The 18,331-nt window shown below is 54.6% G+C and overlaps 1 protein-coding gene across 4 annotated transcripts in view; it reads left to right on the forward strand.

Moving 5' to 3' along the window:
• Nucleotides 1-18,331, forward strand: part of heph (polypyrimidine tract-binding protein 1 heph) — a 185,701-nt gene that overhangs the window by 113,736 nt on the left and 53,634 nt on the right. The window contains exon 1 of one of the 4 annotated variants that reach the window (XM_075673065.1): nt 1,470-2,981. The exons of the other annotated variants lie outside the window; for them this stretch is intronic. Coding sequence (XP_075529180.1) covers nt 2,979-2,981 — 3 coding nt within the window. The 5' untranslated portion in view covers nt 1,470-2,978. Of the gene's footprint in view, nt 1-1,469; nt 2,982-18,331 lie in introns of those variants that run through there. 4 annotated transcript variants of the gene reach the window in all.

Genomic DNA, 18,331 nt, shown 5'->3' on the forward strand with positions numbered 1-18,331 from the left:
CAGCAATATGTGACATCACACGTGGGGCGGTACGCCTGTTTGGCGTGCGTTACACGCGGCTACAATGCATAAATAATGGTCGCTCGCCAAGATGCCGAGCGGTAGCGAAGGCTTTATGTGCAGTGACACACAAGGTGAAAAGTGGATAGCCGGGTCTAGCCGGTTGGTTTAGTATGGTGTTACCAGAACAACCTTTCGAGAAGGTCGCGCGGAGGGAGTCTCCGAGGCCAATAGAAAAATACACCGAACAATGGGAAGAAGACTGCTCTCGAGGATGCGACGTGGGAACGCCTACCAGACGTGGCGAGCGGGAAAGGTGCGCGGGAAAGGGGGCAAGAATCCATAGCCCCACTGGAATGGCCCGCGTAATTAGGGCTGCTCCGTAGGAACCTTGACGGGAGGGCAGGCGGTGGACTGTCCCTGTCATGCGCACGCAACTGGACGCATCATCGTGACTCTGCGCTGATGGCAGGAAGAATGGTCGGCGTGCGCTTGTGGCGCTCTTCTCGAAGCGACGGAGCAGAGAGAGAGAGAGAGAGAGCGGACGCCGTCTTCCCTCTTTGGCGGCAACAAGTGCCATTGGAGAGGGACTCTGCGCCCCTTCGAAACCAGGCTTCTTCCTCTTCTCTCGTCTCAGCTTCTGCGGCCGCTCTCTTCGCATTCCTGGACCTGCTGCTTGTTTGGTTTCTTCTTGGCGAGCCAATGGCAGTGGCGCCGTGTGGAGCGGAACGGGACGGGTCTGCCGAGTCGAGGAAGAAAATACCAGCATTGCGAAGAAAACAAAAACAAAACGGCAAAGCCATTGCAGAGCCAGGCCGAGGGAGGGCGCATCGGTGCCGAGCGAAGCCGTCATTTCGCGCAGCTTCAAGGTTGTGCGCGCGCCTCCGATCCATTGCGGCGGCCCTTGAATGGCGGCGGAGATGTGGAGGAGAGGGGAGCCTCGCCGCCATGTAACGCTGCCAGAAAGGCGGCGGGGTCCCGCGCAACGATAACGACGCCAAGAAAAAGACTCGGGCCCTCGTCGGCACGAAGTAATCGAGGCTGGCGCGCGCGCGCGTTGCTCCGCGCCGGACGCCGCCGCTGCATCGTGCCGCTCCGTTGTTGCAGCGCGCGCGCGCCTTCTTTGCTTTTCTTTTTGTCTCACCGCGTGTGAGCGCGGGCGTACTTTGCGTCACGTGACGAGCGATGCGCTCTCCGCTCGTCCAATGGCGTGGTCCGACGGAGCGTGTTCCCGCGTGCGCTGCTCTTCCCGTGATGGAGAAAGCGTGACTCTCTTCGAGATGCGAGGAGAGAGAGAAGCGGTTCTGAGGAAAGGGCCGCGAGGCACCTGTCGTCGAGGCTAGTGGAGCGCCGTTTCTGAGCCTCCTTTTTCTTTTTGCTTCGTCTGCGCGGGACGCCCAGTCTGCGCTACGCGGCGCTCGCGTCGCCCCCTACCCTCTACACCGGACGCGCTCGGCGCGCGCGCACACTTTCGTCTGCTCGGCTCCGTTCCTCCTGACGCGCGCCAGCCAAGCACTTTGCTGCTCTGGCCGCTCTTTTTTTTCCATCCCCCCTTCTGTCACACTTGTTTTTCCTACGCCACTTCACCCACCACTAAAGCAACGTCTCTCGGTCACAAACACTCCGTCACCTCGGAGCGCACTCCTGTTTTCATCCACCTCTTTTCTCTCCGGCCGCTCATCTTTCTTCACGCCAACGGCAGTGCCACTTAAGACAGTCGTCTCACGCGAGACACCCTGTGCGCGAACAACTTGGGCGTGAGCCCCCCTTCAGCGGTCTCGCTCGTTTTCCGGCCCAACAAGCTCCTTCAAGACATCGTTCCTGGTGCCTGACGTCAACCTGCCGTTTCGAAGAACGTCGACGTGATTTTTTTCAAAAGTCTATCGCCAAGACGGGAACCGCACTTTTCATCTCCTTTTGAAGACTTCGGGACTTATCTACCGTTTGAAACGTACGAAGCTGCACTCAAGGCTCGGATTATCTACTTCTACTTGGCCTGTAACCCACCGACATACCTCGGAGCTCGCTTCCGACTCGTTCCGTCCATTTCGAGTCGGCGGTGCAACCCCGTACTGCAATAAGTGATCCCGGTGTTGTTTCTGGTGTTTGCGTGTGAATGCGTGTTTGTGTTTGTCGTCGTATTTATTGGCATCGCGAGTGAGAGAGAGACCGGTCACAAACGTGCGTTCTACTTAACCAGCGTTGCCACAAGGTTCGTGCTCGTCAGTCGTCAACAGCGTGCTTCGAAGAGGAGATCCCGCCTGCCTCGAAGGCTACAAGGGGAGAAATAGCGACGAAAGGGTCCCCACTGCGCGACCTTGAACGCTGCAGGTGTGCCGAGACACAGTTCTTGTCTTCTTTGTATGTGGAGCGCCTCCTCGAGTCCCGCATACCTCGACCCAGGTTCCCGCCTTCCCTCGCGGAGTTCAGCTGAAAACTTTTCACCGGGAGAGAGAAGCGACTGCCGCTAGGAGCCTTTATACTTTATAGCTCAGGGCATACTGTTCGCTTTTGTTGCGTTTCCGAGCGTGTTTGCGGCTCAACAACGCGCTTCGAAATACCGGCGAGGCCGCAAAACCCTTCTCCGTGTATTTTTTACTGCCGTGTGTGGGAACCGCAGCATACGACATCGAACAACCAACCTACCCGAGGAGGATTCGAACGGAGCAGACGACACCGAGCGGTGTGGGTGTTGTTTTTTTGAGCCTTCTGGCAACGCAGTGCGTTCGCGCTTTTTTTCTCGGAACGGCGGTTCGTTCCCGCGAGACGACCAACGACAGATAGAAATCGCGTTGTGCGTTTTTCTTTCTGTTTTTCTGGTGCGCGCGCGCGGGTGTGTGCGTGAGCGGTGCGACGCCGGCTTCTGCTTGGTGTGATACGTTCAGAGAGGAGGTGGAAGAAGCGAGGGGATTCCCTTTCTGCTCGCTGCGGTTTGACAGTCGACGCTTCTGCGAAGTGTGTGGAGAGAGAGTAACAAAATGGTGAGTTTGCCTCCCCTCGCTCACTGCTTGTTTTTAATTCCGGTTGTGTTGTCCCGTCTGGACAGTTTTGCAGTTTTGCTTGAGCGACCGCGTGTTGTTAACCGGCTTTGCATGTACGTTCTCTCTCATCTAATCCCCCGTTTCCTCCTCCACTGACCAACGCTTCCTTTGCTCTCACGTTTCTCTCTTCCAACAAGCCCCTCACTCCTCTCCTCACTTCCGAAAGCCGGTCATTGTGCTGTCTGCTGTGAGACTATCCGGCACCGGCTTCCCTGGTCATGTTGCGGTTGTCATTTCTCGCCATATCGGAACATTGCGAGACGTACCAGCAAGCACTGAAGAGTTGCTATGCCTCGTGATCCCCCGTTGTAGAGGCGGAATGTTACGCTTGCGACTTTGTCCACGTGTGATCACGCTCGTTCGAACGCTGTCGCGACGTGCTTACCGGTTACTCCCGAGTTCTTACACGACTTGTCGGCCGGTAGCGACGGTTCTCCAATACTCCAGAAAGAAACAAAGAAACGGAAAGATGGAGCCCTCTGCCGCGCAGGCCGATGTTGTCGCGGCATTCTTGTCGGCGATGCGCCGTTCGGCGGCATGCCGCGAGACACGCCGGCCGGTTCGCGATCGGCACCGCGTTTCGCCTGGATGCGATAAGAGGAGGAAAGAATGTCGCGCGGCCTCGCTGCCGAACCTCGCCACGGGTCATTTTAATCGCCGCGCACGCTCTCCCGGAGACCTTGTGTGCCGTGTCTTTTGCAGTGGCGTTAGGAGAATGCCTACCGTGTCCCGCTTCTGTGAGAGTTCGAGGTTGCGCAGGGGCGAAAGCCGAGCTGTTGCGTCGCGTAGTGGCTATTCGTTGCTTGGGAGCGTGGCATTTCGTGTATCCCTCGTTTGGTAGAGAATTCATCCTGGTATCATGACAAGGGGGCGAAGAAGTTCGAACGTATTCTCGAGAAATATTCATTATCGCTTGGTCATCCTGACATGTCTTTGTGAGTTTTCGTCCGTCTAGCACATGAACGAGGCACGACGAGGCTTTAATCATGCGGAAGCCAGTTGCAGGCTTTTAGAATGTCTTCATGAAGAGGACGCGAGTCAATTTCTCATTGGCGTCGCTCTGGCGACGGAAAGTTTGCCGAACTGTTGGCCCGTCGTGAACAAACTCCAGTGAGTGGTAGTTCTTTTTTTTTTTTTTCATTTTATTGCAGACTAACGATGGAGGGGGGGGGGGGGTTCGTGTGGTCTGTGTATCGAGTGCAAGGCGATTTCACTCGACGAGCATCGAAGCGCGCACGTAAGGATTTGCCCCCATCTCTTCGAAGCCACGCACTCTCCGTTCGCCGTAGGGGCTACATTCTGGCCGGAAACGCATCCTCCCGAATACGAGTCATAGTTCAGCTGTATTACTGTGCTGTGCGAGCGCTTATCGGCTAACCAGAGTCCTACCCCCCGCGCGCGCGCGCGCCCGTCGAAGCGAGCCGCACATAACGATGCCCCTACGTCCGGTGAGATGCTTGGTCCGGCATCGCGGATCCGCGTGACTCATCAGCCTCCGACGGGAACCGCACAAAGAGAGGCGCGTGAATCCGTTGAGGCTGCGTCAGTTAGCCGCATACACTATCGGCTATCCGCGATTGCAGGCAGCTGCTCTTGTACACCCTGACATGCAGAGTACTCGGCAAGCCCCCCCCCCCCCCCCCCATCCCACGGACCAGTCCGGGTTCCAGCTTTGTATGTGTGTGAGAGAGATTGGAGAAAAACTGGGAGGTCGTCCTGAACTACGTTCTAGTCTGCTACTCAGCGTTGTGGAAGGGGAAAATGGTAATAAAAGGAAAATGAGAAAGCAAATATCATATGAAAAAGAAATAATAAAGGCACGAGTAAAAAATTAAGAAATAACCGGAAACACTTACTGCAATCGTATATCCAGTTACGTGTCTCACGAGAACGGACGGACGGCCCCTATATGACGTCGCGGGCACGCTTTGAAGTTGGCTTTTGTGTCACTTGCCAAGCGGTTTCGCGCACTGCGAGTTGGTCCACTTTCGGTACGGAGATGGAGACGACAGCTAGCGAAGCAGGCAGCTCGAAGATGTCGGAGGTGCCAGCAAGCGATGCGATGTAGAAGGCGATGCCTCATATGGTGAGGCCATGCTCACCTTCGGGTCTCGGGATGTGCAGAAAAATGTCAAGCGAGCAGCGCGCCCGCACTTAACACGGCGCCGCGTGTTGATCGATACTGTCAACGTGCCCTGTTTTCTATTACAATTGGCTTATAGCTACAGTTGCCTGTACCATTTGGGGGCAAGGCCGCTCCTTCTTGAAGCAATAGCGGGCCTGAAAACCAATCAAACATAAATGAAAAGGGGTGTGACACGACTCAAAGCAGTAACTTAGGAGAAAAAGCCAGTCGGAAAATAAATAACTGGCCCCAGGACCGTGTTACGCAGAAAGGGACTCGCTCCCAACCCAACATCTTCGTAGAGATTTGTGCTACGGATCACGTACATTGGTAGAAAAATTGCTGTATTCTTGTTTTGTTACCCGATACTTCCACCTGTTGTTGCATTGGGGATGGGAAGCCGGTTGCGACGGTCGGTGGATGTCCAGGTAACCAGTTATAGGTGGCGCATGAATAGGACGCTTTTATTGTTGCAGCGGTTGTGTAGTTACCTGAACTGCTGGAAAATCTCGGAAGGTATCCACTCTGGCACAAGCCTAGATCCAAGTGAGAGGGGCTTGCGGGCTACCTTGGGTGTAAGTTTGAGCAGCATCGTTTCGCAAGTACACTCTCGAAAAGACGATTATCTTCCGAACATGCATCCAAGGGGACGTTATTAGGAAGCCTTAACCCGTCTCCGATTACCGTAGCACTGTCCTCCGTCCGGCGAGATGGATCAGGCAAAATGCGGACGATTATCGCTTTTGCAGCGATGTCGTTGGCCTCTCGGTGGTCGGCATTTTTCGTGTCCGTCCGTGAGCAGAAATGATCAGCAGTCGCTCATTCCCCTCGTAATTAAGACTCTACAGGCATTCAGCAAAGCGAAGCGAACAGTGCATACATTCATTGGAATCACGCATACAACGTACAGAACGTCGTACATTTCTATAAAGAACAAGTTCAAGTCAAGCATCTACCATCATCAGCAATGGCTCATACACCCGCAAGCTAGCAAAAATGCGATGGTTCATACCCCCATAAGGCAGAGGCTACAAGCGCTCAGCAAAGTGGAGCGAACAGTGCATACATTCATTGTAATCACGCATACAACGTACAGAACAGCGTGCGTTTCTACAAAGAACAAGCTCAAGTCAAGCATCTACCATCATCAGCAATGGCTCATACCCCCATAAGCTAGCAAAAACGCGATGGTTCATACCCCCATAAGGCAGAGGCTACAAGCGCTCAGCAAAGTGAAGCGAACAGTGCATACATTCATTGTAATCACGCATACAACGTACAGAACAGCGTGCGTTTCTATAAAGTACAAGCTCAAGTCAAGCATCTATCATCATCAGCAATGGCTCATACACCCGTAAGCAAGCAAAAATGCGATGGCTCATACCCCCATAAGGCAGAGGCTACAAGCACTCAGCAGAGTGAAGCGAACAGTGCATACATTCATTGTAATCACGCATACAACGTACAGAACAGCGTGCGTTTCTACAAAGAACAAGCTCAAGTCAAGCATCTACCATCATCAGCAATGGCTCATACCCCCATAAGCTAGCAAAAACGCGATGGTTCATACCCCCATAAGGCAGAGGCTACAAGCGCTCAGCAAAGTGAAGCGAACAGTGCATACATTCATTGTAATCACGCATACAACGTACAGAACAGCGTGCGTTTCTATAAAGTACAAGCTCAAGTCAAGCATCTATCATCATCAGCAATGGCTCATACACCCGTAAGCTAGCAAAAATGCGATGGCTCATACCCCCATAAGGCAGAGGCTACAAGCGCTCAGCAGAGTGAAGCGAACAGTGCATACATTCATTGTAATCACGCATACAACGTACAGAACAGCGTGCGTTTCTATAAAGTACAAGCTCAAGTCAAGCATCTATCATCATCAGCAATGGCTCATACACCCGTAAGCTAGCAAAAATGCGATGGCTCATACCCCCATAAGGCAGAGGCTACAAGCGCTCAGCAGAGTGAAGCGAACAGTGCATACATTCATTGTAATCACGCATACAACGTACAGAACAGCGTACGTTTCTATAAAGAACAAGCTCAAAACAAGCATCCGAACCATCAATCAAGCATTGCGTCCCCCCTCAGCAATCGTAGCGGTGGTTTTGCAACAGCTCCGCTGGACATCCACTTTAGCAGGGCTGGGATGGCGAGTCAACCTTTTCTTCCCCGAATGGGCTGGTAGGGAAACGCATCGGTGCTAAGAGTTCCTTCGTACAAGTTCATTCCTTTGTATTTCAATGTTGCAACGTTTGCGTGCCAACACAGCACGGCGAAATTTTCTGTGGTTGCGAGGAAGCGCGCCTGAGCGGGCACTTACTTCGTCGACAGAGCAACAGCGGTTCGCGCTAGGTGCGACATGGCTTCGCACTGTCGGTGATTTACGCGCGGTGCTTGACAGCTCGAGCGACGCGCGCTGATGTGTGTTCATCGCAGGTTGTGCAGCAGCTGTCGGAGAAGGCCGTTGGGGCCCGGTAACAATGCTGGAGTGCGTGGCAATACCGTTCCGAAACGAAAGCGCTTGCTTCACGTACGTCTCCCGCTACTACCTTGGGGAGAAACGAAAAGGGAGCGAATTCGTAATAGGGGGAGGCCAGAGTGGCGCAGTTTTCATCACGTTGTGGAACTTCATGCGTACCGCCTCTCGCAAGTCGTCTGCAGCACTGTGCAATCTGCAGCACTGTGCAATCTGCAGGACTCCTTAGCCAATAGGAAGGGCCGAATGCCCCTCGAGATGTGTTCATCCGCGCTGCGTCGTCTGCTCAGCGCCCGTTAAATTCGCGATGTGTACGACATGCTTGTGCAGAGGCCCTAAAGTGTCGCGTATCGCTGTGGCATCTCATGTACCAAGCAGAGACAGAACTGCGTAATCCTACCGTTAATAAAGACAGTTACGCCCGGAACTGTACTATATTCCGCCTCCTTGAAGCACATTGCCCTCGTACCTTCGGCAGTGCCGCAAACGACTTGCGAGATGGATGGCCGGTTGGAAGCCGTGCAGTAGCAATCGAGGTGCCGGCGCGCACGTGGTTTGTTCGAAGACCGCGGTATGTGACTTTGCGGGCGATCATCTCGATCCTGGCCTGTCGAGTCACCATTTGGTCTCGTCATGGCGAAAACTCCGTCTGTGCCTCGCGGCGAAAGTTGGCGCAGTCGGCTTTCGTATTTTTTTTTCCGCGCGGCTCTTCCCTTCTTTCGAAGCGGCAAAGTCGCGCGACCCTTCGTCGTCGTCCCGTCCCGCTGGCGTCGTCCGCCATCTTGGGACGCTTTCTTTCGCCCTCGCCGGTTTCCGAGAATCGGCCCCGGGAGAGAGTGGTGGGGAAGGGGGTGGGCTGCTGCTGCTGCTGCGGCGGCTGTGTGGAGGCAGAATTTTTTTTTTCTTCTTTTTTCAAGTGCATCGCACCGGCGGCGTGTTCGTGGCGGTGAGAGGGGGAGGAAGACGGAGGGGTGGTGGCTGACGTTGAGTGGCCTTGGCCGAGGTTAAAGTGCTTTCCTGTCTGTGTCGAGCCAGCGCCGCCGGAGCGAGGCGCGGCCACGGACCGAGGCGCGCGCTGCGAGCAGCCAACCGGCACCTCGCACTCCGGGGCTTTTCTCCTCGCTCTCTCTCTCTCCCTCCAAGTTTTTCCCGCCCTGGATGGTTTTCCTTTCCTTGGAAGAGAGAGAGAGTGGGGGGGATTCGAGAAGATCGCCTTCCCCGAGCGAAGGTGAAGCGAACAGCAACCTGCCGCCGTTGCGCGTGGTTCTTCCTTCGCCCTCCCAGTCTGCGCGTTCCCCCTCGCGTTCCTTTAATTGAGCCCCATTCTGCCGCCTATTCTTGTCCCTTTGGTCGTCGGCCGCGCTCTCTCGCCTCTACATTTTTTTTTTTTTTTTTTTGCCCCTGCCTCGTCGGGCGTTCCATTCACGAGGTACGGCTGTCTCGCCGAGACGCGATACGCCTTTCCTTGCATTTCCCCTGCTAGGAAGCGCGAGTTGTTTTCTCGCGCACCTGCGCGCTGCGACCCTGTGTACCTGCGTGCCGTACCCGCCGTGGTTGCTCAGTGGCTGTGGTGTTGGGCTGCTGAGCACGAGGTCGCGGGATCGAATCCCGGCCACGGCGGCCGCATTTCGATGGGGGCGAAATGCGAAAACACCCGTGCACGCTAAAGAACCCCAGGTGGTCGAAATTTCCGGAGTCCTCCAACTACGGCGTGCCTCATAATCAGAAAGTGGTTTTGGCACGTAAAACTCCATAATTTATTTTTTTTTAATCTGCGTGCCGTGAGGTCCGGGCCCCGGGAACTGCGATATTCAAGGTGAAGGATCTGGCCGGAGCTCGGCGTCGTGATGCCAACTCCCGGCCACCCACGGGAAATGAGTCGCAGAAGTACTCCGTGGCGGGGATGTATAATGATGCTGAAAGAGAGACGTACTGCCGCGCTTAGCAACGAGCTGCAACGCGAAAGCGCGTTGTATACTCACACTGAGCGCGATAGTACGTAGTGCGCTAACGGCAAGACGATTGAATGAATCACTTAGCTTCCCCTATGCTTGCTCTGGCGTCGTTGGTTGTCCATTCGTATCGTTGCGACTTAACTGCCCGTATTGTAGAACGTTCCTCGCATCTCAACACTCCACCTCGACTGCACAAAGTGGACGGCTTCGCCACCCTGCAACTGTAGCGGTAACTGCGCTTCGGTGATATTCCCAGACAATTCTTTGTAAGCGTGGTGTCTTTTACACTCCGGGTGCAACGCTGTACTCAATTCAGCAGAGTGGAGAAAGACCTTCGAGTCGAGGATGGTCTGAGAATAACGAGAGTAAGAAGGGCTGAGAAAAGATGGATGCGTTACTTGGTCGGACGCGTTGTTGACGTCGTCCGTCCGTCCGTCGGTCGCAGGAAAATGTACATCCAAGGATGAGGTCAACTTGCACAGTTAAAGCGCTTGGAGCGTTTCTGAACAAGCTTTGCAGAGCAGTTGTAAAGCTTCACGCAGTTCGTGCTGCAGCCGCCTGTGCGAGAAGCAACACATTGAACAGCTGCAGTGAGACGTGGTCACGCGTGGGCTGGTTGCTCTTTCGTATCTCACGCGCCACGCCACATGAGAGAGAGAGACGGCGACAGCCACGTCCGTCATTGATCATGCTACGTTGTGCTTCGGTGCGTATACAAATCTAGTCGCGAGATGTTCGGGTGATGTTGCGCTTGGAAGTGTATGTAAGACGACGCAAGAACATAAAACAAAACGGGGGGGGGGGGAAGGGGGACGTTTTCTTCGGTCACCGGAGTTCGTTCACGGCGTTCGGACTTCATCCTAGGAAGCACGCCTGGCGCGCGCTGCACGGCGGCGCATCACGACAACGTGCCCACCCTTGAGCTCGTTCAGGACGGAACTGGTGGGATAGTTGGTTGCACGTGTCCGTTGGATCACGGCGCGCAATAAATCGGACAGGGACTGGCATAGTTAGGTTGACGTCTTTACTCTGTCAGTCCCTGTCGATTTATTGCGCGCTGTGATCCGGTGGACACTCTTGAGCGTCACGTTTCGAGCGAAGCCTTCTGTGGCGTAGCACAGCTTACGTTGTAAGATTTGGAATCGGGCTTGTAGGACGATCGGAGGAACTTGGGGCGACAGGACTAGGCGAACAGGGTTTATATACAGTATTTACATTTTAAACATGGGATACATTCACACAGTCTAGCGTGACTCCGAAATGGAGCCCGCAAGGTGAAGCATACAGCAAACGAGCACAGAGCACGACGACGAGCACACCTCGGTCGTTTTTAACACTTCGTGTTAAAAACGACAAACGGTCAAACGACAAACGGCCGTTTTTGAACACTTCGTGTTCCCTAGATCCCTAGGTGAGGCAAAACGTTCGACGTCATCGTAAACAAGCCGCCTCTCTGCGGGATGTTGGTTCCCCGAGCTGACCAGGCACCGTGGCCGCCGGTTATCCCTTGTCCGGCGCCTCTAAGTTCCAGAGCGGACCTCGCACAGTAGCCTCCGCCGCTGTCCATTGTCTGGCGTCTTCAAAGGCCCGTGAAAAGGCACCGCAAGGCGTCTCCTTCCAGGAAATCCCCCTGCTTCAGTCGAACCGTGAAGGCGTTGGCGATTTCACTGTCAATAGTTGATCCGCCGATCGCGTTTACTCATAGTGGCGCCGAGGGTGTGTTGACGCGCCACCTCGGGGTCCCTACGAAACGAGTCACCGCGGCGGGTGTTGAAGGCTTCCATGGTATCTTCGGGGAAGCTCGCCATGCTCGCAGCTGCAGCTGGCTGCGAAAACTTGCATGTTGCCACCTCGGCAGGCCATTCCTAACGACGTCTTGCCCCAGAAGCTGGACATCTCGGCGTCCGTTGCGAAGATTCCTTATCCGCGCTTGGTTGTTGCGGTTTTCTTTGTTTCTTTTTTTCCGAGTATGTGTACGAGTATGTACACAGCATTTTTAGGAGCACATGGAACAGTTCTCAAGAGTTGCTTGCATTTGAATACACCTTTTGGGCCAGCCGCCGCCACCCTGATATGCAGGTCGTTGCCGCATTTTAGATGCGCTTCCATTCCAAACCGCCATAAGGTGTTGCTGGTAGTTATTGAAGCAGGTGCTGACTCCAGGGAGAAGCCGGATCGAGTTTTTAGCCTGGCGTGCTATACATTTGTTTTCACTTCTATCTCCGTTTTCCTTATTTACACGTTTCAATTTCAACGTAATTCTATGCCTTCCTTGCATTAGTTGTTCTTTTGCGAGGTATCTGCCATCATGGAGAACCTGGAATCTTCAAGAAATTCGTCATTTGTGGAATATTCGGGGACATAATGGAATTCTTAAAGCGGCCAGTAGGAAACGACTTTTTTCAGCCGAAGCCGCATAATCAGCAAATGATGGCGTCTTTCTTTTGTTGGTTTTGCGAGTATGAGCCCGGCCGGGTGGGTGGAATGTGGTGAGACTGGTGATCCACTTAAAAGTGATCTGATGGTGCGTCACACCTGAACGACGAACACGAGCTCTCACGCTAATATCCGCGGAACTGTGGGCACCGGTCCACTCAGTGTCCGACGACCGCCGCCGCGGCACAGAGACAGTTCACGGCTTCCCCCCGTAGCCATTCACGCGTGTTGGAACTCGCTTTCTGTTAGCGGCCAGGCTGGCCGCTTCCATCAGGCGGGGACGTAGTGTAAGCGCGCTCCTTCTTATGTTCATGCTTTTCATTATATATAATTGTGATCATTGACCTCGCTTGGGCGTCTTTCCTACAAATGCAACGAAGTTTTGTTTGCGCCTGAACCCCCTCTATAGAAGACCGGCAGGGAGTTTTCATAAAAACACCCGGAAAAACCCGACAAAAGAAAAAAAAAAAAACATGGCAGCTTGATAATGACGGCGTACACGCTGTGTTAGCTTCGTACGGTTTCAACAAGAGAGTCGGTTCTTCCTCAGTTTCCCGGTAAGAAATGTGGCACGCACAGTGATTACGCAAACGACGCGTGCATGCATAACACGCGAGGTCGGTAACCTAACGCAGCAGCAAGTAGCCAAAAACGGAGGGCTCTTCTCGCGCGTGTGAAACCGGAAACACCCGTTCTCGCTGCCGTTGCCCGACGGCTGCGTCGCTCAAGAAAAAAATTCACGCCACTGCCGGTGGTGGTGTAGGATAGCGCGCGCATTCGGCAAACAGGGCGAGAAAAGTTCCTGCTCGCGGGCCGGTCACCCGCCGCGGGTAGCTTGGTGGCTGCGGCCGTTTTGCGCGGGTTGGATCACGCCCGCGTTTCGATGGGGAACCAAATGCAAAGACGCCCGCGCGCTTGGAATTAACTACACGTTAGACCCCCCCCCCCCCCCCCCCCCCCCCCCGTCAACCGGTGTTGGTCAAAATCCATCCGGAGCTCCACTCACTACAGCGTGCCCCATAATCAGATCGTTGTTTTGTCGCGTGAAACCCCAAAATGTGTGTGTGTGTGTGTGTGTGTGTGTGTGTGTGTGTGTGTGTGTGTGTGTGTGTGGTGCAACTGACGGTGATCCTGTCCAGACTAAAGCCACTAAAGCACTAGTCCGGACGTGTGTCGAGCGAGCTCCTGAACAAAACTTTCCAATATGGTGAAGGCGCTTTAAACCACGGACCCGGGGGCTTCAAGAACAGCCACTGCAGCGTGGCCACGTGGTGTCGTCAATGGCGTCCGACCGACCGCCTCGGTGACATGGTTTCTCCTCCGCTCCGCGCTTCCCACTCTCCCGACGCCTGCGGCGGGTTACGTGGGGTGCAGAGGGGGGAGGGAGGTCTCGCTAGAGGTTTCGCCGCGCATGGCGGGACGGGGGAGGCGAAAGGTTGCGCTCGGGTCCTCTCGCCCTCCCGGCCGTTATGTGGGTCGCCCAGCCGAACACCCCGAGGAATGCGGCGCTTTTTGCTGCCTACGATTGCTGCGCGCCTGTCTGAGCGCGTTATCTCTCTGTCACGCTTACGGGTCGACATTACTGAGGTGCGTGTGCTTAGCTTTTAACCCCTTCTGCAATGATTTTTTTTTTTGACATGTGGGCCTGCGGCGTAGGGGGCGATGTTTAAATGAAAGCGTGGAGGTCGTCCTCACGTGAGCATTGCAGTAGTGACTTGCAACGTCGACGAGCCAGCGTGTGTAGCCGTTTGTCGGGTAATCTTTTACCTTGGCAGCTCTTGAGAATCCTTTCCCTTGTAGCCCTTGTTCCTGGGTGGAGCCACAACAGGTGACGGATGTCCTTTCTCTTGATTACACGCCCAGGTTTAACAGGCTTTCGTCTCGTTTGTATTGTGCATTATTTGAAAGGAAGCGTTACGTCTCAACACCACAAAAGCGTTGATTGGAAGTTTACCACGATGCAAACACCCGCCCATCCGTCAGCTCCTATCCGGACGTCAACGTAGCGTGGACCGGCTCTTCACGGCTCCCAAAAAAGGCCACAAGCCCACCATTACCTGGCAGCCTGGGATAAGGATGAAAGGGGGGCCCCATCCAATGCTACCAAACAACGACGGCGACCTGGGATTCAGTTAGACGTTTGCCATGAGGCAAACCACCACCCATGCATCAGCGCCTATCCCTGAGGTCAAGGCAGCGTGGACACCGACTCTAGACGGGTTCACAAAAGGCCACCAACCCCACCATGAGGATGAGAGACCCCCATCCAGTGCTACCAAACAATGACGGCGACCTTGGATTCGCAGGTTGCCTTCCTACTGCATATTCCTTACCATCGGGCTTCGGAGGCGGTGTTACTGCAGTGTTTTGAGCATGGGCGTGGTATCGCAACGGATTCGACTGTTATGATTTTCTGCTGGACCGTCCTGAGATTGCCAATTCGACTAGAGTGGGGAAGACAACGGTAATTACAGCGGAGGCTTTTGGAGCAGTGGGAGAGAGGTTCCTAATGCGAACTCGGACGTTCAACATGCTCCTGCGTGGAGTGGGCTTCCGTAAGTGTAGCCGTGTGACTAAGCCAATAAACCACTTTTCCTTCATTCATACAACATGACGTAGCAGTCGATGGGCTTGGTTGATTCCTTGCCCTAACGCCACCCTAAGCCGCAACAGAACTTGTTTTTTTTTTTCTTTTTGCAAAGCACCGATACCTGTGAGTAAAAGTATGTGGGACACAGGATCGCCGAAAAAAAGAAAAAGAAAACCTGAATTTCTTCTTAATTAACACTCATAAACTACAATTGACCGATGCACTGGAAAGTTCGGAATGCGAAGTTTGGACTGCAATCCTAAATTTCAATTTTTTATTCACGGGCAGCGCAAAAAAGCAACTCCTGGTCCGTACACTTTCGTGTACGTTTGACGCTTCACAGTCTGGAGAGCATTTCCCGTTCTGCTAGATGGTCAAACAAATATTACGATAGGGAGCTCGGAATTTACGCGCATAGCCGTACGTACCGGCTAGGCTGCCAAACTTGCGCCCACCCGATGCAAAGGGCAAAACTTCATCACCATGAGCGACCTGTCCTGCCACGTGTGTGTCGAGTTGCTGCTGTCTTATAATTTATTTGTTTTCATGTTCTCAATCGCCCGAAGTCTTTTTCTTTTTTTTTTTTTTCAGCGAGGTGAGGGCAAGTACAAACATGAGTGTCGGATGCGGTGGTCTTGAAATTCTGGGAGTTACGAGGTGGCAGTGGTGGAGGCAGGGACACAGCATTGCACCACTGTTTCGCCGTTACCACCATTGGTGCCGGGCCACATTGGTGCTTTGGACGGGCGCTTTTAGTGCTTTGGCCGTCCCTCTCCCACTCTCCCTCGCGGCCTGCCTCGCTTTCGCGAGGGAGGCCTCGGTGGGCCAACGCCACTTAGATAGCACGCAAGGCCCTTTCACTGCGATCCATGACGTCACGCTACCTAACCGGCCCGAAATTTCCATTGCCGAGGCTGGCGTGAAAGAAAGGGTGAGGTCAAAACCACCACGGTTGTTTACTCGGGAGCCATCCCCATTGGATTCTCTGGCAGCCGGGCCAGGTAGCCATGACGTCACAGATTGGAGTGAGCGAGCCGTGTGTGCTATCTGGAGGTGGCGTTTGGCGGGCGCCGATGATGCGCGTACAGCAGCGGCGCTGTTCGGGCGGGGCTCAAGTCCTGCGGCGATAAGCCGCGCCGCAATTCTGCCGATTCTGCCCCTGCGCCCATCCCCACCCGGATGTGGATCTGCCGCGGAACGATGCGGGGGCACGCGCCGCTTCTCCACGGAGAGCGCACTGGGCCGAGGCGGCTCCTCTTGGGAAGCGCGTCTCCGTGCGCCATACTTCTCGTATTTGGCCCACTTCGCGGCGGAAGCGTCAAACGTTGACGGAATCGTCGCCTTGTCACGGTCTTCGGAGGCGTGCGCTATCATGGGAGCTGCAGTTGTGTAGAAAACGCGGTTTAACCTCCCGAAACTGCGCAGTTGGCAGTGCTATGAGGGGGCGCCGTGTTCGTAGAAGGCTCCGAAGTAGCAGGTTTCGACATAATGTGTGTGTGTGTGTGTGTGTGGAGGAAACGGTCGCATATGTAGAGACCAGAATCGGGAGCGTTCCGTACGTGGCAGCCATGGGCTGCGGGAACTGGCGAATCCGGTGAGACGGATGCCGCTCAGCCCAGGTACCCTTCTCGTCCCCTTTCGCGCAAAGTTCGGTCATTCCAGTGGGCGAGGGGGGGGGGGGGGGTCACTCACCATTGCAGGTTAAGAGCGCGCCCGAAACCCGTGTGCCAGCGGTCACGACGTCGGGGTCGCTTTCACTGGGCGACGTTCGCCGATGCGCATTTCGCCTCGCATCCGTTCAAGCTCCTCTCGGGCGCTGTCGCCGGTTGAACCGTGACCTGGCCTCGATCCGGCGAGCTTTTGGTCCGGTGTAACGGCCTCTTTCTCGGACTTTCCTTTTTTTCTTTCTTTCTCTTTTTGGTTCTCGGAGCGAGACGCATTCCTCCGCCGAATCTTCGCCAGCGTGTTTCGTTTTCCTTGTCATGTTTTCTTTTTTTCTTCTCGTCGAGCCAGAGATTAACGGAACCGCGTTCTGGGTCGCCCAGCGTCGTCCTCGTCCCAGTAAGTGCGTTGCTTCCGCTGCCGTGACGGCGAAGCGCGCTCAGCGGTGTGGAAGAAAGGCTGGCGCCGGACTACGGCGAGAACCAGTCTTGTGTGGGGCCAGTCGAGCCGGCAACGGAACGACGGGCTCTGCGGGTCACGCTGCTCGCGAGCATTTGATTCCGCGCCGACTTTATCCCTAGTAATTCTTCGGTACGGTCACCGTGTGCGCAGCACTGATTGAGTCCTCTGTATTTGGCCCTCGCGGGAGTTCCGGTTACTTTTGTGCTCCAATGCATAAAAGAGCGTTTTGTGATAGTGAAACAACGCTGCATTTTCACGGCAAGTGCGATGGCGCTTGCATCCAAACTGGCGTTATTCTGGAAATTCGTTCCAAGTGGATGCGACTTGGAATCTCACTGGCTACTATTGGTAAATTGCGATATGTGCCGTAATGTAACTAATTCAAAAGATAATTTGCGGATTTTTGTTAGTTACATGAGCATGTGTGTTGATTTTTCGTGCATGACCGCCTCTCTGAATAATCCAGCTAAGGAGTAGAATTATCTGCAACTGGCTATAATTCTAAAAATCCATAAAACTTTTCAAGAAATGATGACCCTGTATATCCCTATACCGACCCTGCACTATCGTTCATATCTGTAGGTCGGTGCTTTCTGTCCTCCCAATCCGACTACTCGCAGTCTTGGGAGCGAGCTGATCATTTCCCCCTTTAAACTTACGATGGAACACTGACGAAACGGTCCTAGTCCCAGTCGCTTATATGCAGAGCTCATTCTCGGTGCAGGCGACTCCTCCATTGCATACAGGGTGCGGACCTGTAGCGACTACCCCTCCCCCCCTCTCTCTCCCTCTCTCTCTCTCTGACAGCACGTGTTGCGCCTGGTCCCGAGTGGCAGCTGTTCGGAAAGAGCGGGGGTCCCCCGTGCCACTATTCGGCGAGCGGCTTTCAATCAACGCGTGTGCTCCACCTGCCCCGCCGGCTCTGCTGCGTTCGCCTTCCTTCCTTTCTCCGGCACGGCTTCTGCTGATGACCGCGCATGCATTATGAAGTGCTCGGGGCGGTTGTTTGCGCGCCTGCGACGGAGGGAGTGTTGGAGTAGGACACGCACCGAGCGGACGCGTGTTTGTTTGTTTTCTTTCCCGTCCGTAGGCCGGCTGTAGAGCTGCTCGGCACGTGGCTTGCGCGGTCGTTTCTGTCCAGTTTCCATGGCGACGACCCGCCGGTGCGTGGTGGTGCTGGTTACGCGGTGGCTTCCTCCTTCACTTCGTGCTCCATCGATTTCTTCCTTCCCGCCAGGGGGCCGCTGGCGTGTATCCGTGCCGCTACGTGCAGCCAGCGCTTGCGAACTGAGCGATGTCCACCCCCGCTGCGCCGTCGTCGCGGGCGCGCTGCTACCACGTGGCGTTTCGTACCACGGGCTGTGTGTTAATTTGCGAGGCTTAGCGTCCGTGAAGCGAACAGGGAGACGCCGTAGTTCGGTATTCTAAGTCGTCGTAACCACCTGGTCTATTCTTTCTTTTCTTTCTTTCTTTTTTTTTTTTCTGCGTGCACTCACGCGTTTCTGCACGGACCGACTCTGTTGCATCGTTAGGGTTTGGCTCGAGGCCAAGGTGGTCGCCCTCGCCGAT

The sequence above is a fragment of the Dermacentor variabilis genome, chromosome 10 (genome assembly GCF_050947875.1).
Source record: "Dermacentor variabilis isolate Ectoservices chromosome 10, ASM5094787v1, whole genome shotgun sequence".
Taxonomy (NCBI): domain Eukaryota; kingdom Metazoa; phylum Arthropoda; class Arachnida; order Ixodida; family Ixodidae; genus Dermacentor; species Dermacentor variabilis.